At 33.5% G+C, this 22,838-nt stretch overlaps 1 protein-coding gene across 1 annotated transcript; it reads left to right on the forward strand.

Annotated features, from left to right (window-relative positions):
• The first annotated feature begins 394 nt into the window (after nt 1-394).
• Nucleotides 395-22,264, forward strand: LOC142356081 (uncharacterized). Its single transcript, XM_075408054.1, has 8 exons — nt 395-741; nt 3,052-3,499; nt 4,832-5,004; nt 7,555-7,625; nt 11,468-11,602; nt 12,031-12,090; nt 21,782-21,850; nt 22,030-22,264. The coding sequence occupies exons 2-8, from the start codon at nt 3,082-3,084 to the stop codon at nt 22,100-22,102; spliced, it is 999 nt and encodes a 332-aa protein (XP_075264169.1). The 5' UTR covers nt 395-741; nt 3,052-3,081; the 3' UTR covers nt 22,103-22,264.
• The last annotated feature ends 574 nt before the right edge of the window (nt 22,265-22,838 follow it).

Here is a 22,838-nt window from a genome sequence, read left to right on the forward strand (position 1 = left end):
AATACAAAATAATGCATCACTCCTTACAATTCAACGGAAGCATGATTGAATGAATTGCCTTTAACGGCGACTTTCAAATATATAAAAAAATTTACTAAGTTCAACCTGGCAATACTGGTCCGTTAGATCAGGCTGACACCTTCGACACCCTAAGAAACTGCGACACCTTCGAAAAAAACTTTGCAAAAGCTCATAAAAATTCATGCATTTCATTATTCAAAATATCAGGTTCAAAGGAATTTGTTTCTGCAAAATCAGAAATAATAAGACAATTCTATTTAACAGATCATTAAATCTGTCAGAAAAATTTTAATTGTATTGAATTACCGTAGTAAAGTGCTCGAATTCATGATGTTTTAGAGGCTTTCATCAGCATTTTGTGTTTTAGAGGCTTTCATCAGCAGATGGGTTTTGTGCGTACTGTGGTGTCTCATTTGAACGACACTTTGACAACTGACGAAACCCAGCTAGCTCTGGTTGTTTTCAACACCAATGTCACATTCACTTCAACATACACCTCTAGTGCTGAAGAATTCAATGCAATATTAGATGGTCGTGTTCACGCGGGAGGCTGGACAAACTTGGCTCAAGGTCTAATCAAAAGCGGCTGATATTGTCGAATTTGATGGGAAAACAAGAAAAAACGACACCTTGGTCAGGAAAATTGTGTTTTTCTTAACGGATGGAATCGGCAATCGAGATGTAAATTTGTATCCAGGAGCGACTAAACGACTGAGAGAGGTGAGTTTTTACACAGATAAGTAGAATTCACCTCAATATAATTCTATTAATTTTTTGGCTCTGAAACATGTAAGTCCAGAAAACATAACCAGATGGCTAAACATTTAAATTCTCTGCAATAAAAAATGTAACTAAATTTTCAAAAATTCTAAACATAGTAAAACATTTCAGGAAATTTTATTTGTCCTGTTGTGTTTTGCTATTATAGGAAAAATAGAATGTGAAAGATACTACTTGTCAGGTTGTTGTTCAGGAGTATGTTCTCATCGTGATTTAGCAAGAAGTCTTAATAATCGCTTGAATGTTGACTTGTAAGTCGCTTACCTAAAATAAATGGGTCAATTATCAGCTTTATCAATTTTTCAATGCTTCATAATACAATGCACAATGATTTTTTGCATCATTTGCTCAGCTTACGTTTTTGTAATTTTAATTATTTGATTCTTTTTTCAGCTAATACTGTAGGTTCTTCGTTGATATCATAAAAGTTTCGGATATTCCTCATTGCAACAATTTCGTATGAAACTTCGTTATGAAAGAATTTGAAGATTGCCGTCTAGCTCGAAGATTAAAGATTTAAAGATTAGACCTCAACATTGAACAAAAATTCATCTTATGCAACAGGTTTTGATACCTCAATTAATTTGTGAAACTATGATTTGTGGACTTTTTACTCACAGAATTTTAAAAGAAAACTTCCTCTAAAAGAGAAATGAAGTATAGCGATTGATTATTTTTTATTTAATTATTCTGATTATAACCCTAATGTTAAACATCTACATGCATTCAAATGTTAAAAAATTAATCCCAGTATCAGTACTGTCATTAGTATAATAATTTTAAAACTGTGGCTGTGCGTTCTCATAGGTAAAATTAGGAATTGAAGGCTTTCATTTGTAAATTAACGGGTTCCTTCTTGTGCTGATCAAGCAAAAACTCGGCTAAAACGTTTTAAGGCAAGTTTTACAGTTAATAGTTCGTATTGAAGAGAGCAATCTGTTCCATTTTTGAACGCTTTTCAAGCTCAAAAATTTGTTACTCCATTTCATTTTCGTTCTCTTGTTTATAATAATTTGATTTGTTCTCTTGTTCCGTCAAACGTTTTGGCAACTAGTAAACATTTTAAAATTTTTGGATGTTTCCCATTGTCTTATATCTGTTTGTATCTTCATTCATCTGATTTTTGGGATAAAGAATTTGACTGGCAGGATACGATCTTTGATGAAAAGATCAGTGCAGTGGTCAAATTTTTGTCAAAAATAACAAATTTTTATTCCCCAGTTAATTTGTCTTTTTATGCAGTTTATGTTTTTAGCTGTAAGAGCGTAAAACTGAGTTCAGATGATTCTCAATGGTTAGGTTTGAATCTAATTGTACTCTGAGATAAGGACAAGCATGAGCTGGTTTGATAACTTAACCTTTAGAAGTAAACTCTGGATCCGAATTAGTATGATTTGTAAAGAACAACATGTTTTATCGGCAATTAACGTGAGTTGCTTATCTGTCAGGTATTTGTCTGTTTGTTCTAGTATGTTATGATTTTAAATCGAATATTTTCAATAATTTCAAGTTTGCATATAATACTAGTGTCATCCGCAAATTGAACAATATCATTTTCACCTAATAAACCAAACAATCAAATTTTCAAAGATTTATGATACCTAACAGGAAATTGCAAGAGAATAGCAGAAACAATGTTTAGTTGATTTTTATGCCATAATCTATTTGTATTCCAAGATATTGTTAGCTTTCTGAAGGTCTTTTGATGTTTCCTGGTCAACATTCAATTGAATATCTGATAAATTATCTTTTCTACTTCTAAAAGCGACAGGTTTGGTCTGTTTTATACACATTTAATGTGACCTCAATTTCTGTCTAGTACGTATCTGTCTCAACAGAGCCGTTTCATTTTAACGTGAAATGTTTTCTCTGCAATTCATTCTCCGTAGTTAACCAGCACGTGTCATAGAAAACTAGGGTGAAAGAAAAATAGTATCCGACTAAGCATACGTAAGATTACGTCTCGTAAGATGTGAGCCTCGTACTATACTCACATCTTACGAGACGTGATCTTACGTATACTTAGTCCGATACTAATTTTTAGTACTATTGGTCCGAAATCACTCATTGAGTTCTCAAGACATTCCAGAATGTTTATCTTGTAATAAATGCTATCAACTCCTACTAAGTAATCTTACGTAAGATTACTTAGTAAGAGGTGATCACATTTATTGCAAGATAAACATACTGGAATGTCTTGAGAACTCAAGATTTATTTCTTGACTTAAAGCACTGGTTCTATTGCTTCAGATAGATGACATAATTGTCTTCTCAATTGGAATGACCTCTGGTGTAAAATATTCTGAACTCCTTGCAGCAGCTACTGCTGAAGAATATGTCCTACAATATAACACCTTCCAAGAATTTGCAGATGACGTGGACGACATTCTGTACCAGACTTGCCGGGTTTTCTCGACCCCTGTTAACTTAGGGGATGGACAAGGTCACTCTCTCAATATCAGTGGAATTTTGTTGGGCGATAGTCGGGTGATTCAACTAACATTTCCAGGTGATCAAGTTCTTTTGATAGAACTCTCGTCTTTGGCAAATAACGATTCTCTGGTTGAGGTGATCTATACATGCGATGATTCGATTCCAAACAAAGCCAATTATCAAGGAAAATATAATTTGACAATGTCAAGTGACAGAAGCTCCCTTGAATTTCCACTCACTTGTACAGATAACCTTCAAGTTCCAGGTAAGCTTGAACAACCCATCCCAGTTCGTTACTCAAAAATTGACTTGGGCTGCACACCTCAGCCTAGTATTTTGTGCTATCTTTCGATTCCTCTAGTCAGTATTTTTACGGTCCACGTACTTGATTGTGGTCCAATAATTACATAGTGTTTAACCTTTGTTGTATTCGTAAAGTTTATCTTACCAATATAATGCCGGGAGCAGATGATTCATAGTAACAAAGTCATTGAAAAGATCTTGATCATGAGCTCTGGTTTAGATATTTATCAATAGCTTTGAGTTTCTGAGGTTGAACTGTTATAACCCCATTTTCAGTGCTTATATGGTCAGGTTACCTCCAGAAGTAGATTTAATTCCGGAAAATTTGATTGAGCTAACCATTTTGGCCAGACTTAGGACACGCACTACAAATTATGGCGCTATGATCAGATTCGCTTATTGATTTTTCTCATTGATAATGGGTTTATAAATATATGCCGGCAAAATTTGAGCATTTTTCATCTCACACTTCTAAATCACCTTCAATTAGATGTCTCCTGTAAATAAATATCCTAACTCTTCAGCAAAAATCATTTTGTTATTCTCTCATTCTTGCGAAATTCTTTTTTATATCTTAGTTAAAAACGCTTGTAGTCCGCCTGCGGATGTTCTTTCCCCAATGCCAGTACCAGAGAACTCCAATTGGACTGAAATGACAGAAATTTTTTATTGAAATAACTATTTTTTATTGTTCTTTTATTCTCATAGTAAATTCAGAGTATTTTCATGCTGAATTTTTTTTCTGAGATTTTTTTTCAGGCTGAAATTTTGTTCTGATCAGTAATTCCGCAGTCTGATTTTGTCATGTAGTTCAGAACAAATTCAGAGAAACTAGGTTGTCCTGATTTTTTACACTGATCAGCCTAATTTTTGACATGATCATGATACTTGACAGATTAAAATACAGAATAAAAGTTACTATGATTCAGCGCTGAAAATAAATGGGACCTCAGTCCGGGCAACAAAGTGAAACAAAGATGAAAAATTTTGTAGTGTCGTGGTAATATGAGCAATATTTTTGACTGAACTCACTAGTCGAGAATTGATGGTTATCTTGTAGATATCTGGCAGATTCTGGCAGGTTCTAGTTTCCTACAAGACGATGCATCTTCTGCCAGACATTTTTGACAGATTCTTACAAGATAATCATTTTTCTGGCTGTTTCCGCCAGATAAACCGTTTTTGATAGAATCTTGCAAGGTTATCATTTTTCTGACAGATTTTGGGAGTGAACCATTCCATCTCGACTAGGGCTGTCAGATACTCGTTCTATTAAAATTGCAAATCGTTGCAGGAAAACGCAACCTGAACAGGCGATCAGCTAATGGGAATGAAACAATAGACGATACAAATTCCACATCAGCAATTGAAAACATCACAGCATCAGTTGCATTTACTTTTGCCAGTACTTTTGGTGACTGCCAGTTGTGTTCGCTGGACCTTTCACTCAACATCACCCAAATTGATGTAAGATTGATGCGCGTTTTTCCTATTTTGACTTGCAAAAAGATAAAACTGCCACGCTGCGCCTTCAACATCATATGTATGATAAGCAATAAACAAATGATGCTGCCAGTTTGTAGATTAGGCATTAAGTGAAAGCGATTGCAATTGTAATTGCGGTCTGGGTTCAGGATATCAGGATTAGACAACATTTTTTGCTAACACAGTCGTGATTGACTTAAGTGAAAAAATTTTGCCCTTAGGCTTCCACAATAGGTTGATGGGAGGTGAGATATTATCAATTTTGCGTTCTAAAATTGGAGCTTTCGCCTAACATCCCATCTCCTGTCGAACCGTTTTGGCAATTCTTTATCGGCCAAGAGGTTTCTGTCGTAGTCTCGAGCACGAATAACAAGAACTTTATAATTTTAATAATTGAATTCAAAATGGCCTAAATGTGCAAAATTTCACAGGTATTTATAATCCGTATCAGTATGAAAATTTACAGATCCGTCTAGATATAGATAAACTGATATGTGTTAATTTACACCTTAGTTGTGAACAAGTTTTCCCCTTGCCGTATATGGCAAGTACTAGTGCAGTTTTTTGCACTTAACACAGTGTTCTCCCTACTTGAGAACATGTCATTGCTATCTACTGGGAGGGTCGGAGATTTGGTTACTGATCGTGTTTAGTGGTGGGAAGGTCGAATCTATCTCACAAATTTATGGTTTATGTACATTGATAAGCTTGTGGTATGAACAAATTTGAATCGACGATTCGGTTCAAATTAGAAGCCATTATTCAATTTCACTTCACCAAACATCAGGTAAGAAAGTTTTCTTTATATATCGAAGTTTTAACCTAAGTTGCTAAGTTCGCAACTTCTCGTTATATCACAGTTTCCACTCGTATCACTGGCGTTGAGCTCAAACAGCAAAGCTGCAAAATTAGTCATGCAAAAATTTCAATCATATCCACTGCAATTGAATTCAAAGAGCAAAACTTACATTATATAGACGGCTGTTGTGATCAGGGATTTAAAATGCACACAAAAAGGCACATAAACAGACATGCGCACACCCACACAAACACACACGCACACACACACACACACACACACACACATATATATATATATATATATATATATATATATATATATATATATATATATCTCATCCGAAATGAGGAAAAATTTAATTTCATTTTTTCAACTTTTAATTAAAATGATAATCCCGTGAAACGTTTTGCAAGCGCGATGCGCCGGGTTTTTTAATTGCGCTGAACTTTTGATTGTGTTCTTCTGTTTTGTAGCTATTATCCTGATCAGTGTGGTTTTTTGTCAAAACCCCTTAATATGTGCGTTAAAGCAAGATTTTGTGGATTTTGTTCATTATTCTTCGACTTTCATTTTGGTGGCCAATAAAGTATTCATCAATGTGGACATCTGGTAAAACATTTTTGTAGACCGAAGAAAAACACTTTCACAAACTTATCCCTTTTCTCAACTATTACCCTTATAACCCATTTTTGATAAAAATTTGTCAATAGCTCTTTTTTTTACGATACTTTCGATACAATTTGAAGAGATTAACAGTTTCTCGTGACTGTCATAGCGACAGAGAATGTGGATAACTATCATTATGTTGATTTTATCAAGTGGTTTGACAATATCCAAAACAAAGTTTTATCAGCTTTTTTCTCTTTTCTGTTCTCATTTTTGGAGTACAATATATGGCAATATATGAGAACCTGAGTTATAGTAGATTGGTCAAAAAACGAAATGCTGTTAATTGCATTACTGACACTGGATTAAAAATGTTTTGAAAATAGTTTAAAATGTTTGGACACCAGATTTAAAAAGTCAATGACAATAACGTTCGCATTGCTACTTGTGATTACTTTATTATACCACGTCTACTACCGCATTTAAAAAGAGGTCTTCTATTAGGATGTGAATTTGATGAAATTCAACGTCAACTTGGATTTAAAGTTTAGTCAAGATGTAAATTTGCACGGCTCCTCTCCTTTATTTAATTATATTTATATACTACTAACTTTATAGTGGAAAAGAATTGTCAAAACAGTCTCTAAAATTCCAAATCTCATTTCAAAAAAAAACAATTTACCCAAAGAGTCGTCGCTCTCGCATTGGATGGAAACACTTAATTTTATAGTTGAATTGCGACATAATAAATCAACATTCATTGTATTGCTATTAATATTAGTAAAACTGAAAGGGATTCCAGAATACGGGTCCTCTCCATTGCTGAGCGTTGTCTGTTAGCATTTATAGAAACCCGGAGCGGCGAAAAAAAAATTTAAAAGCTTAAAAGTTTTTTTCACCGCATTCATCGCATTGAACGCAAATCTTACACTTTTACTCAAATTCACCGCAAATCTTACATCTTTTACCGATTTTTAGCGGTGACGCCTCGACCCGGGTCCTAAGAACATCCGGCAACTCATGATGAGCTGTAAGAGTCTCATAGATACTTTTGTCCCCTACAAATAGACTGAGCATCTCTGGTTTCCATTCCCATGATGTACATAGGAAATAGATTCTTTCAGGCTGAGACATGGAGGTCTTTGTTGGCTGCTTCAGTTGGAGACAATGTTCAGGATTTAATCCCAGAAGACGAGTAAGTCAATGTTCAATCAATTATAACACGTGAATAAGCTAAGTTGGAAGGATTAACGCAGGAAAGGCTTTGACAAAGAAATTTTCAATTTTGCTTATTGCTTCTCAGTAGCATATAAATGTACTGAAAGTCTTAAGTAAAATATGAACCCCTATTTTTACGTAGTAAAAAGTTAATTACTCTGACTTGAAATCAACTTTTTGATCCCTCCCCTCAACTAGTGATATTGCTTGTCTATGAAACATGTTATGAGAGTGAACAAACAAGTGCAATTCCCCCTCAGTTTTCCAAGTTTAACATGGCATTCAATCTAATCGCTCGCTTTTCTGGGTTGATTGAGCTTTAGTCCTCTCTCGGAGTTGTTAAAATGCGTTGTTTAGCAACTGAGTTCTAATTGATTAAATTAATTGTTTAAAACTCGTACTAATTATGATTATTTGATCGTTTCTACGTACAGTACAAAATTGTTGAAATAAGTAAACAGTTTAAACTTTTATAAAACTTTTATAAACATCATAATGAAAATGCTCAATGTGCATCTGATCTTTTGTCAAAAATACAATTACTTCAGGTCTATCTCTGTTCAATGTTAACATATTCTGTTTCAGTTAACATGTTCAATATAAACAGATAATTATCGCGTTTTCGCAAAAATACTGTAGATTTTTGGTAGAAGGTACTGATCTGCTTTTAATTCTAAGCAAAATAATACATTTGTTTTCTGCAAATTGTTAAAACCCTTCGTTTTTCATATTTTCCGGGAAATCGTTAAAATACGATATAAGGATTAGTGGACCGCGGACTGTTCCTTGAGGTACTCCATAGTTAATTGCCATCCAATCTGAAAATATGATTGCGTTTCTAAAGCATTGGTTTCTTCTAGAACAGAAAGATTTTAGCGTAGATTTCTTAAAGAAAAGAACATTATTTTCTTTGGCATAATTTTTTGGAAAACATTCAAAAAATTCCATAATATACCAAAAACAAACCCCATACGTCTTAAACAAAATTTCGTGAGAAATTGAGTTGAACCTATTATTCAAGATCTAAAGAAGTACTGATAATAGTTGCATTTTTTCTGGAAGTTTTTACTTATTGATTCGGTTAATGGAATGACAGTGTCGACAATTTTTTTCAGACATCGGAACCGATTTTCATCTATCATCTCAAACTTTTTTTTGGTCTTCCACAAGTTTTAGCATTGGTTGTAGTAGGTTCTCAAGAGTTGTTGTGACTGAAAAATTTCCGCAGTTAGTTCTCTGGTTCAAACAATTTGCCTTTTTTGTAAATTGAAGTTGCGTATGCCTTTTTCAGGACATCTGGTAAAACGTTAATTGAAACAAGCTTGTTAATTGGAAAACGTAAAATTCTTCTGACACAAATTTTGATAAAATTGACATAGCGTGAGTGAGGTAAGTGCGCTTTTTTCTGTAGTAGTTAGTCTCTTATATCAAATAGTTTTTTCTTGTTAGTATTCTGAATGAAAATTCTTGTTTGCTTGCAAACAAGGTTGGTAACCCAATATTTTTTCTCATCCCGGTGGTATACAACTAACCTAGAAAAACATATATTTAGCATGTCAGAGACATTTATCAGTCCATTTCTGTTTTAAATCAGAGTCTTGAGCGTTTTTTATTTGCACTCATTACTTGCATTCCCCAATTGTTGATTTGTGGCATTTCTGATTACTTTGTGTGCAATATAAGCTGAAATATTTGCCATCTATTTCCAGATATTAGAATGTAGACGTTTTTCTTTGATATATTTCAGTTATTTCTTAGATATTCATTTTTCAGATTATTTTTAAGTTACTTTCATAGGAAATAAATTGTTCTGCACATTTTGGAACAAATCTGAAAAGTTTTGAAATGTTGAACTTGCAATCTTTTGTTAATACTTTTGTTTCCACACTTTTGATCTGTTGATGCAAGTCTTTATTTAATTCAGGTTTGGACAGAATGCTTTGGATTTCTGTGAAAATTTTGATCTTTACTTTTTCGTTATAGAATTCTGAAGACGAGATAGAGACTTCTGAAAAGTGGTCTTTCGCATTATTCTGGTCTAATATTGTTGTACAAGTTAAGTGTTCTGTTTCTTTTCTTTAACATCAATTCAAATTGTAGTGTTTGAGCAGTTCAATGTAGTTTTAATCCGAATTTTCTCCCAAGATCTTTGATTTCCATTTTATCAAGGAAACATTCTCTCAGATTTTTGAACAAATTCTCAGATTTTAGAATCGAATATGCTAATTAGAGATTCTTCTTTAAGTTTATCTTGTATATCAACCGACAATGATCCCAAAAGTTTTCATTTAATTGAGTGCATGTCGCTTCCGATGTCATATTTGAAATAATTTGTTTCCTAGATAAATACGCCAACATTTCGTGACAACGGTGTCAACTTTGATCTACTTTGTTGATTGCTTGATATGATATTCACCAGTAAAACTTGTGAGATACTAAATTACATCTCCTATATAATCTATATAAAGAATAGACTGAATATATCCAGCCAACTGATTTAAGCATATTATCTGAACAAAATTACAGTTTTTGGACATGAATTATATTAGATATAATTTTTTGAAAAAATCTACGTTATTTGCAAGGTTACACTTGTTGATTTTTCGCCAAGAAAAATTCTCATTTTGACATGGAAAACGTTAGACCACTCACAGCAGACCTTTTTATTAAACTATATATAGATACCACTTTAATTTCGTTCTTGATCTGTATTCGTGGGATAATACAAGATAAAAAACAAATAGTTTCAAGGTAGTTAGACTGTCTGATAAATTTTTACAATATGTTTTAAATTCCTTTTTTTAAATCACAGATTTTAGTTATTATTATATGAGAATATAAAAACACGCAAATTTTGGTCAGACGTCTTATATGTTCTTGCACGGTGAAATTTCCGGAACCATTTGGAATTGTGATTGCAGCCGGCTCCAATTTCATTTATTTAAAGACTAAAAGTAAGTTATTTGCCAAACCGACCACAATGGACCAGACAATCAGATTTCTTTCGCCGGTTTCGGAAAACAAATCGGAAAACGTAATTTTGGAATGGAAATAAACCCCCACGGAAAAAAACCTCACATAAATTTAGAGAGGGAATAAACCCACACAGAAATAAACCCCACTTGACTATTTGAACGTTCCTCTTTTTAGTGGGTATAGTAATGCTTCGATAGCAATGGTCACGCCTTAGCAGTCCTTTGTACTTGATATAAAACTATCACAACCAAAATTCAATTTTAATTTGGGTCTCATAAACGAGGGATTTATTTTCGTGGGGTTTTTTTCCTCAGGGTTTAGTTCCTATTAAAAATATGTGGGGTTTTACGTTTTGTTGCGTGGGGGTTTATGTTTATACCCTTTGTTCATACTCGGCCCGAAAGAACAGACCCCAGCCAGACCACGGACCAGGCCAACTTAAGCAGACGAAAAGCACCTGGAAAAGTTTGACGCATTTAAATTTTTCTTTTGGGTCCAAAAATTGGCTTATTCTATTTTGACTTTTTTAAATTATTCTATTAACAAACTAACGTTGGGAAATCAACTTGGTGAGTTAATGTAACTGTCTACACTTAATTGCTATTTGCTGAGGATCTGTATAATTGCTATTTGCTGATCAAGTATATCCATAGACACAACAGTGTGACGTCCGAACTACAGGTTTTGTATCGTTTTCTCAATTGTTTGTTCGAATTGGTGCAAAATTTCAACTAAATTTCGCACTCTTTTTGGAATTTTTTACTTATCGAAATAATATACTCCGCCTGAATACAAATAGACGTGGGTTAAGTCAAAATTCTGATGTGAATTTTAATGTTTCAGGATCGATTGGCTGTTTTTGGTCCTGGTGGTGCTCGTTTCTCTGGCTATTGTTATTGGATTAGTTGCTGGACTGTGCTGTCTGGTGGAGAAGTGTATTGAGTTTAAAAACAACCAAATTGTTGGAGTTTACAATGAGTAAGTTGAGTTTCTCTAGCCGAAATGAGCCAGTTATTTAAAGTTGCTCCTCATTTTCATGCCAATTTTAATTTTCTGTGGCTTCTTAATCAACAGAAGGTATGGCGAAGAAAGGTAGATGGAGCTGTTAACTAATCATTAAGTTGACTAAAAGCTTCAATGATTAAACTTTGGTCCAAATTTGTTTATCGGCAATACCGTCGTCGCTGTTTATTGGTTATCCTATAACTTCACTTTATTGTAAAGTGGTCCGCAAAAATCCTTAGAAAACAGGATGACAACAAGATTATAGCTTTTCTACTTACAGTGTGACCAAAATTTAAAATTGATTGTTTTATCAGGTTCAATTATATTCGTTTGATGTATTTAAGGGCATATCTCAAGAGTATTTTTTATGAATAAACGAAGAGATTGTATTTAATTTTCAGTCATGAGATTGCTTACAAAAGTGAAGTGGCCTCTACTAAGTCAGCTCAACTGACCAATTGGTGAGTTTCAGCTTTTTCTGTTTCATGTCCCAACCTGACACAAATCCAAAAAACCTCTTACCAACAAATTATTATTACGAACCACTCTATTTCCCTGAGCATGTATAACACAATACAATTGTTCACACAACTGTAGAAAAGTCAACACAGTTGTCAATGATAAACACAGTTGTTTTTCGAGTTGTTGCATTTAGATTTTAATCTTAGCTCGACCAACACTTTGATTTCTAATTTAAATGTTTAAAATGGATGCTAGTTAATGTGCGTTCGCACATGATGTTCCGACCCGCGCTCATCTACATTTTTGACTTATCTGTCCTTTGACTTACATTTTCGACAAAGAGATAATCAAAAATAGATGTTTGAGTTTAAAAAAATCGTTACACAACCAAACTAATAATTGAATTAAAAAATGACATCCATCATTACAACGAGATCTGCCCATAAAAAGACCACGAGAAAAAAACAACAACAACAGATTAAAAAGCTAAAACAAAAATTTCACGGCAAAGACTCTAACCACACCAATTCACTTTTTCATAACTACAAATCGGATGAGATTTTTCTCAAATGAGATTAGGTAACAAGTCATCAAGATAAAGAAATGAGGTGAAATTCAAAAATTAATCAACATTTTTTAAACCAAATAATTTCAAAATTCTTAAAAATAATTAGCAATTCACGAAATAATTCCCGATGAATTTACTAAAAAATCACAATGTAACCAAAAGAACCTGTGTATTTGGTTCGCCTAAGCCATAGAAAAAGACTGAAGATGCAGAAAAACTCAAAAAATTACGAACAACAAATTACAAGCATTACGAAAACACAAATTAGTGAAGCCGTTACAATCATTAGCTATTATCTGATTTATAGGTGTTTTTATTTCAATTTCTATTTATACTAATCCAGCTGCAATTATACTGAATGAATAAATACGTTCGATTGAAAATCATTGAGACCTGTTATTACGAGATTGTGCTAAGGACGAGAAAAAGGAACAAATACACACCAATCAAATTTTATGAAAACGCATATTATTCAACAAACAAAACATCAGTCACGTCATAATATCAGTAAACATGTTAAATTTTAACATACAAGGAAATTTATAGTACCTCTCTATGATGAGAAAAAGTTACAAGTTACGGAAAGAACAAAATCTGAAAAAGAAAGAAAAAGCAATAAAAATTTTAAAAATGTGTAATATCATAATCTTTAAATCTACTCGCAATAAACTGACTGCTTCGGGTAATATCATTCTTGCAATCCTCAATCACAAATTTATGGACTGCTGAGCAATTTACGGCTACCTCAAGAATAAAAGATTACCGAAAAAAGCAAAAATAAATGAGGCAGAGTGTCGAAGCCCTTAAAAAATGAACTTTCCGGTTCCTTTTCTACTTTCAATTAAGTAAAACCTTTTCTACTTTCAATTAATTTTCTTAAAACAATTGGATTCTCCTTTTTGAAAATTTGACTTCAATAAATCAACAAACATGAACAAATACATTAAAACCACGAAATTTTTTAGAAAACCCGTAGCATCAATGACATTAAAATCAACAGCTTTCGAAAGAAGCTACTAAATGCGCTAAATTATTCCCTGATGAGACCAAAATGATGTCTGTTATCCATAAGTTAACGGTAAGACAATATAATAAGTCATTGACTACAAAAACAGCAACAACTATAGTCAAAATTCAAAAACTAATTAGAAAAATGCGAGAAGAAAGTGTCGAAGCCATTTAAACCATAAGTTTTTCTCTGAAAACTTTGTATGATCTATTGAACGTCTTTTCTGAGCCAATGCAACTATCAAAATTAGGATAATGTCTTTACATTTCAAAAGAAACCAAACAAAAACGAAAAAAAAATATCCAAAAATTAAAAAAAAATTGTTAAAACTCGTGCATCGGAGTCATAACACCAATAGTTAGAAAAAAAGACCTCTAACTAGATTACCATTGTTTGAAGTATAAAACAAGCGGGTCCAGTCATTACTGAGACTGAATTACAGTTCACGAAAAGCAAAAGTAAGTTTAGAACTGTTAATTTCGAAAAAAAAATTGAAAAATTATTTTTTAAAGTTTTAACAGCCATTAAATTCAACAGCTTTCAACGGAAGTCAGTAAATACGCTCAAATGAAGCGTATTTCTCTATAAAAAGACAAGAACATTTGTCATGCTTAGGTAATCGTAATCAATAAGACATCACATTAAATCTGATGACTATGGAAATAACAACAAATACAGGCAAAAACCAAAAATTCAGTAGACAAGTGCGAGAATAAAGTGTCGAAGCCATTTAAACCTATGTTTTTATCTGAAAATTTTACCCATGATCCACTGAATGTCTTTTTTAAGTCAATGGGAGTTTTCAATCTCAAGATATTGTGATAAAATTACAAGAGGAACCAATTACAAGAAAATATCTCAAAAATTTTTGAAATTTTTTGAAATCTCGTGGCATTGAAGTCATATAACAATTAATCAGAAGATAAAACCGCTAACCAGTTTAAATTTGGTTGCAGTAGAAACAATTGGGGTCCTTACAATACTGAGAAGGACTCTAATTCACGAAACAAAGTATATGATCGGTTAATGTTAAAAAAAATTCTCCAGAAATCATTTTTAAAGTGGTAACAGCCATTAGCTATCCACTGAAAGATCTAGATAGGTTCACTTAATGTTCTTTACGAAACCCATTGCACTTTTAGTCAATAGTACTATGCCTTATGACTATAAAATTTAGAAAACCTCAAAGTGAAAATCAAAATTTCATTTAAAATTACGAAAAACTCAAAGTCGAAGCGAAAAAACGAGCGATTCATTGAAAACAGTTTTTTCGTTCATTGGGCTTCACTTGACTGTAAATTGGGTTTGTCACTAAGGAAACCTGGATATGAAAAGTGTCTGATCTCTAAGTGACCCAAGAAAACAAAAAAAGAGAAAAGTTTAAAAAAAGAAGAGCTTTCATAAAGATTTCGATTTTTTTGATAGTAAACTTCCCTATGAGACCAGATCTTTGTCTTTTTCATCGCCTTTCGTCTGTTAGGAACTCTGGATTGATTCATTTTCTGGCGTGAAATGTAATTTTGAACCAAAATTTTAATAAAAAAAAAGAATTTAATTTGAAGAAAAGTTACACTAAAAGTGAACAAAATCATGCCAAATATCCCGTGTTCACACAAAACTTCAATCCTCAATAACTCCTCGAAAAATACGAAATTCAACTAAGTTTTTTTAGTTTCGGATTCTACACTGCTTGACCTTTTTAATGATACCACTCACATTCCTCTACGATGAATAAATCGATCGGCCAAAATTGTCTGAACAAAAAAAACCCATTTGGGTTTATAGTTCCTCCCCTCACAAGGGGGGTCGGAACAAAAAAGAACAATCCCTAAAAATAGCTTTAGGGACTGCTCAAACTACTGAGCTACTCAGGTATAATGTTAGAGTACACGTTGCGTCAAAAAAAGTTTTCATTTGTGGGTAGGAACTATCACGGCACGAGTTTGTAAGAATTTCAGATGAGTGAGCTCTCGATCTTGAACTAATCGGCACGGTGCATTCAGTTTTGTTTCATTCTGACAATCAAAACTTATTGTTGAGCCTCTGCGTTATTATCCGTTGAAGCAACTGTGTTCACAGCAAATCGGTTCAAAACTTAAATGAGAAATTTTTAATAATGAATTGTTTGTGTTGAATAATATTGCCATAATAAAACTTTTAGGAGTTCTAATTGTATCCTGAAGGCATTTGCTTGCTATAGTAAAAATCGTCATAAACCACTTCAAATTGATAAAGAACCTTTAGACAAAAGACCCCAATTTTAATGCACAGAAGACCGAGCACATCAATATTCTTCGCGTCCTCTCTCAATAGGTGATACACTACGGAACCAAAAAGCTACGTTCAAATACGTTTCCAAATAATCTGCCATTACCCCATTAGCTTTATTAACGTCTTGCAGACGATTTGCATAGTTTTAATAGAGGTTTCTAACGACATCTGAGTCAATTTCGTTCCAACTTTTTCACACCTTTTCTTCAAAATTTTTCAAAAAATGTCTGTTTTCGTAATCGTTACTCCAAAACTGCCCATAAATTTTTGATTGGATTTATATCTAGACTATATACCGGCCATTCCAGGAGCTTTCACTAATTCTCTCGAAAAAAAACCGATGATCTTCAATTAATGCGCAGGAGCATTATCTTGTTCAGAAATAGCAATGCAAATGCATTTCTTCTTCAAAATTTTCAAAATTTCTGTTTGTTTTTTCAGCGATTCCTGCCTTTTTTTCAAGAAATCTTGTCCCATTCCTTCGAAGAACCCGAACAATTGCGCACCTTTGTTTCATTTAAAAGAATAACATTCTTTCAGAAAGAGAAAGGCTGCTTTAGCATATTGACAAACCATTTTGAGCAAAAACACTTAATTTTTTCTTCAAACTGACGTTTTTGCAGCATTTCTTGCAGATTTTTAGACAAAGCGTCAAACTGAACCTCTGGAAATAGATTTTTAGCAATAGAAACTGTTATGAGCAACTCTGATACGCTCCAGAGAGGTTTTGGAGTCTTTTAAAACAATTTTAATTAAAGTTTTTTGGTTTTTTGATTATTTTTTGGTCCTTCCGATCACGCTCAATTTTTTGGCCTCAAAACTGTTCTATTTCAGATTAATTTTGTATCCATGCTGTGCACTTAGTCCTGACTTCAAGTTGAGTACTTTTTTGTTTTCCAGTCTGTGGCAATTCTACATATCCGAGGGTAGCAACATGTTAAACAGTGAAAAAACAAAGCAGTCCAACCATCTTTTCTGTTTAAGCGGAGAAATGGGAATGAAATTTCCTTTAGCACTTCTCAACTTCGCACCCTATTTCACGCCTTAGTGCAAATCATGATTATGAAAGACGTGGCATGCTCTAAAAGCAGAGATGATGCCCTACTAAGCGTTTGGGTACCATAGTGTATATTGAGAGAGGACGCGAAGAAAATTGGTGTGCTTTGATTTCTCTGCATTAAAATTCGGGTCGTTTGTCTAAACGTTTAACTCGTCCTAAACAAAAATATGTAATTATAAAAATAAATCACCGAATCTGAAAATCCTGCGCAATGAAATCGAAAGCTGAGAAAATTGTTTAAAGCAGTGAACAGAGTTGCTTTATCGGCGTTATTTTCCGTTGGTATCAGTCTATTGCTAAACGTATGTGTTCAAATTTTGTTTAAATAATGAAAATTGGTTATGATTTAAGCTCATACAACAACTCAAATGAGTCTCCAACGGAGTCAATGTTGGAGAAAACTTTCTATCTTCATTGATTTGAATTAAGAGATTCCTGTTTTTCTTAACTGTATAGAGAGCCCCTTACTGACAACAATTTTTTCTCTCAAAGGTCTTTTTCAATTTAATTTATTTGAAAATGAAGCGTTTCAATAACAAAAAGTAAAAATTAGCAAAAGTGCAGCCTCTTTTCAGTACTCGGTTCGTTCGTTTGCTCCACAAAAATTATATAGACAGAAAATAGTGGTTTTAAAAACCTTTTTATGATCTAACTGAATAATCTGTGAAATGCATTGGAGGAAAAGCAGAATGCACAGATAAACAGTGAGTTTTAATTAAAATATGAAATGGTCAAGATTTCTTTTGGTCTTAACTGTTCTTCTGCATTTTTCGTGGTCAGGCTTTCTGATGGTATCGAAGATTTTTTTTGTATAAAATAGTTATATTTAGGAAAACCGTACACTTTTTTCTGCAAGCATGTACCATTTCTCTTTGCCACTGGCATCTGTCAAAGAAGAGTTATTTGAAGGCTGATTTTTTTAGCGATAAAGATTTCAAAGCAACATGAATTCAAGACCCATTTGGAATGACTTACAAAACAAATTTAGTAACAACAAGAATTCCAAGAGAGATATATTAGCAACATGATTTCTTTTGTAGTCGTTCCAAGAAAGAGACAGAGAGAAAGAGAGCTGGAGTTTAGAACGTTACTCTTACCCAGAGTAGAAAATTTCAGCTTTTTTCTAGTAGGTTTCATCGCAATTTATTAAAGTTAATGTTTTACCGGTGAAAAAAAACTATTAATCTAAGATATAAAAAATAATTTGTAAATTAGATCTATCATGAACATTACGATGCAGATGTATACCACAAAATTTCCGCCTTAATAAAATTGGCTCGAAAATTAGTTACATACAATGAACGAAATTAGATGACATCCTTTGTATCTTATTTTCGCAAAAGCGGTTCCTCCAATTTTGCAAAAAAAAAAGAACATTCGGTGCGAAAAGTAGGTAATAAATCTTGTAAAACGTTTCCGTTCAAATTCGGTATCTATTATTCGCATTCAAAGTATCTCTAATCCGCAATTGAGCCTAATTAATTGCGCTTATTTTGAGCATTCCAAAGTGGTTTTAAAACTTTGTAAAAGAACATTCGGAACGAAATGTAGGTTACAAGTCTTGTAGCACGTTTCCGCTCAATTTCGGTATCTATTATTCGCATTCAAAGTATCTCTAATCCGCAATTGAGCCTAATTAATTGCGCTTATTTTGAGCATTCCAAAGTGGTTTTAATACTTTGTAAAAGAACATTCGGAACGAAATGTAGGTTACAAGTCTTGTAGCACGTTTCCGCTCAATTTAGGTATCTATTATTTGAATTAAAAATATATCTCCAATCCGCAATCGAGCCTAATGAAATGCGCGCATTTTCAGCATGCAAAAGTAGTTTAGTACTTTGTAATAAACAACCAAGATTTTATTGAAGCTTTTAAAGCTTTAAATTTATTTAAATAACAACTTTAAAGACAAACTAATTCCCCGGTCTGTTTCAGCCTCTGGTCATCTGGTCACTTGTTCGCCAAGCATAACGTCAAATGGTCACAGAAATCCAATCCAACTTCAATGATTCTATTGACAGGAAATGAAAATTCTGTAATCAGTAATTCTGTATCAAACAACTACCAACATTGCTTAATGGCTTAATGTCTTAATGTTATAAACTGCCATAGGTTGTGTATTTATGAATTTATTATTCGTGTGATTTATTTATAGAGAGGAGAGAGAGAGAGATAGGGAGGGAGAGAAATAGGGAGGGAGGGAGGGAGGGAGGGAGGGAGTGAGGGAGGATGAAGAGAGAGATTGCGCAACAAAATGGAGGAAATTTTCGGAAAAAAACAAAATTCGACAAACTCCAACTTCAACGTTGGAATTTTTCACTTTTCACACGGATGCAGTGTGTCTTAACTAATAGTAAATATAGCTCAGCAAACTCTCCAGAGGAAAGTAATTTTAGAGGAAGAAAGAGAGAGAGAACAAAATAGAGAGATTTTTTGGAAACAAATAACATTCGACAAACTCCAACTTCAACGGAGGAATTTTTTACTTTTAACACGGATGCAGTGTGTCTTAACTAATAGTAAATATAGCTCAGCAAACTCTTCAGAGGAAAGTAATTTTAGAGGAAGAGAGAGAGAGAGAGAACAAAATTGACGTATTTTTTGGAAGAAAAACAAAACTCGACAAACTCCAACTTCAACGGAGGAATTTTTCACTTTTCACGCGGATGCGGTGTGTCTTAACTAATAGTAAATATAGCTCAGCAAACTCTTCAGAGGGAAATAAATTCAGAGGAAGAGAGGGAGAATCCAACTTCAACGGAGGAATTTTTCACTTTTGACACGGATGCAGTGTGTCTTAAATAATAGTAAATATAGCTCAGCAAACTTTTCAGAGGAGAATAATTTTAGAGGAAGAGACAGAGAGAGAAGAAAATGGAGGGAATTTTCGGGAAAAAAAATTCGACAAATTCCAACTTCAACGGAGGAATTTTTCACTTTTCACACGGATGCAGTGTGTCTAAACTAATAGTAAATATAGCTCAGTAAACTCTTCAGAGGAAAATAATTTTAGAAGAAGAGAGAGAGAGCGCGAACAAAATGGAGGGATTTTTTGGAAAAAAAACAAAATTCGACAAACTCCAACTTCAACGAAGGAATTTTTCACTTTTCACACGGATGCAGTTTGTCTTAACTAACAGTGAAAATAGCTCAGTGAATTCTTCAGAGGAAAATAATTTCAGAGGAAGAGAGAGAGAGCGCGAACAAAATGGAGGGATTTTTTGGAAAAAAAAAACAAAATTCGACAAACTCCAACTTCAACGAAGGAATTTTTCACTTTTCACACGGATGCAGTTTGTCTTAACTAATAGTGAAAATAGCTCAGTGAATTCTTCAGAGGAAAATAATCTTAGAGGAAGAGAGAGAAAAAACAAAATGGAGGGATTTTTCGGAAAAAAATAAAATTCGACAAAATCCAACTTCAACGGAGGAATTTTTCATTTTTTACACGGATGCAGTGTGTCTAAACTACTAGTAAAAATAGAGGAAAATGATTTTAGAGGAAGAGAGAGAGAGAGAGAGAGAGAGAGAGAGAGATTAAAATGGAGGGCTTTTTCAGAAAAAAAAATAGACCTGTAAACTTGTAAATAGACCCAAAAACGAAATTGTCGTTTCGTAATTATTTTCTTAAAGATCAAATTTAAGGCAAATTTTGGCATTAATGTAAGAGGGGGTCTGCAAGGGTACCTTGTTTTTTATGGTCTTTGTGTTTAATCGTCTCCGTCTCCCACCTAATTAACCACCTGCACCCACAAACCTGTAATGGGACGCTTTAAAAGAGAGAATAACTCACAATCATGTCTTTCGGATTCAGTAAAATGATTTTTTTTTCACTGATCAAATCTATTTTCATTGGCCAAAAAAGGATTTGTTTGTCAATGTGGGAGTGGCCGAATCTATTTTCACTGGTCAACTCTCAAAATCGAAAATGATGTCTTCCGTATTGAAAACAGCATTAAATCATTTTGAATTAAGGTAAAAGATTCGATACACTACTTTCTTTGCGTTGCAAAATCTTCACAAATTGGTAAGAAACACGCCAGCTTAATTAATAGTTCTTTTAACAAAAGTATTAATAAAGCTTTAATAATCATTTTTTTGCTCAAAGCGCATTAAATTAGGCATAATTGCGGATTATATGCGAAATCGAGCTACATTGCGTGCGAAAAATCGATACGTAAACAGAGCGGATGCGTGATACAACTCGCGCGAAAAATAGGTTAAATTTGTACTTGTTTTTCGCGGCTAAAATTAGCACACTTTTGCGAACACGGGATACGATATTCCCTTCCATTTTGACATAGTAAAAACGAACACGAGATACACAAATCGGGCATATCTGCCCGTGACGATTTGGGTATACCTCTGCATCGTAATGAATATAACTGAAACTGTTCAAAAGTGGCTGAAATGTTTATTTTTAGTACGGTAATCCATTTCCAAGTGAAATCTCTGCTAAAAAACATCATAAGACTAAAAAATTTCAGAATGCGTTTTGCTGAGATTTTTGATTTAGTTAGTTTTCTCCTTAATAGGCTTTGTAGTTTGTCGGGCACAAAATTCTGCCCCATAAAGAAACCCCATTGAGGCCAAACTGCAATAACAGAGATAAGAAGGTGAAACTCCTTATAGGGCGATACTGCCATTAGAATCACGATGATCATTGTTTATTGTTTATCGGTGAATTGTCAATAACTGTTCTGAGATTAATTATAACTCAAAACTCTTTCATCCAAATAATTTTTTCTGAAATAATTAAATTGAGACTGGAGTGTGTTTCAGGTATGATATTTACAACAATTCATCGCATCTTTTCAACTATGAACACGGCTCACCTGGTGCCAGAAAAGAGTACGTGATATCGATTGATCATTTTCTCCAAAACCCAGTGTTGAAATAAATTGAACAAAAACCAGTCGAACAAAATAATTGGCAATATATATTTTCCACTAAGTTAATCTATTTTGTCGCTTCTGTAGTTCCTGAAAAAAGCAAAACAAAAAGAAAATCTGATTTAATTTCTATTTCAGAACCAATTACAGTGTGGAGGAACTGTTTGTGCCTGTCTTCAAAATATCGGAAGGACCAGTACACGATTGGTGAAGGAACGAGTAGTCAAACAAACACTATTGCTTAAGTGCTAATCCAACTGCCACGAAATGGTTTTAAAATTGAATCGATTAAATCTTTAAAATGCAGCTTCTATTAAAACATATCTAGAAAAATATATCAAGTTGAATACCAGAGAGAAAAAATCTTTAAAAAGATTATCTTTCGCTAATCTGATAACGAGGCTTCTGAATTCAACTTCTTTAAACTAGGTCCAGACTAGATTTCGGCTCAGAGAATATCAAGCAAATACAAATGTTCTATTCTTGCAATATGTTCTTAATCATCCCTGATTGAATTGACTTGGGGTTCAAAAACATTTCCGATTAGACCTATATTTGCACTCAAAGCTATTTCCTTCAAGAAACTTTATTTTTATTATCATAGTAAAGTGCTTCGAAGCAAATAAAACAATACAACAAAATACTTTAGGACTAGAACAACATACGCTGAAAAGCACAAGTTGACCAGCACACTGGACCAATACTGCTTCCTCAGACTACAAAAACGGCTTCCTTTTAAAAGTGTGCTGAAGTGTGTCTCATTTAGGAACAAGTCAGTTCAGACCTCAGGCTGCTCAACTCGAAAGTAGTTTAAAAATTTACTTCATTATTTTAGTGTGATAAGTATATGTGACACTTAAAAATTTACTTCATTATTTTTGTGTGATAAGTATATGTGACACTAAAATCTTCACAACAGTTGCAGGACATTGCAATTTGAAAAATTT

This window comes from Convolutriloba macropyga, unplaced genomic scaffold (genome assembly GCF_964194025.1).
Source record: "Convolutriloba macropyga unplaced genomic scaffold, txConMacr16.3 SCAFFOLD_2110, whole genome shotgun sequence".
Classification (NCBI taxonomy): Eukaryota; Metazoa; Xenacoelomorpha; order Acoela; family Convolutidae; genus Convolutriloba; species Convolutriloba macropyga.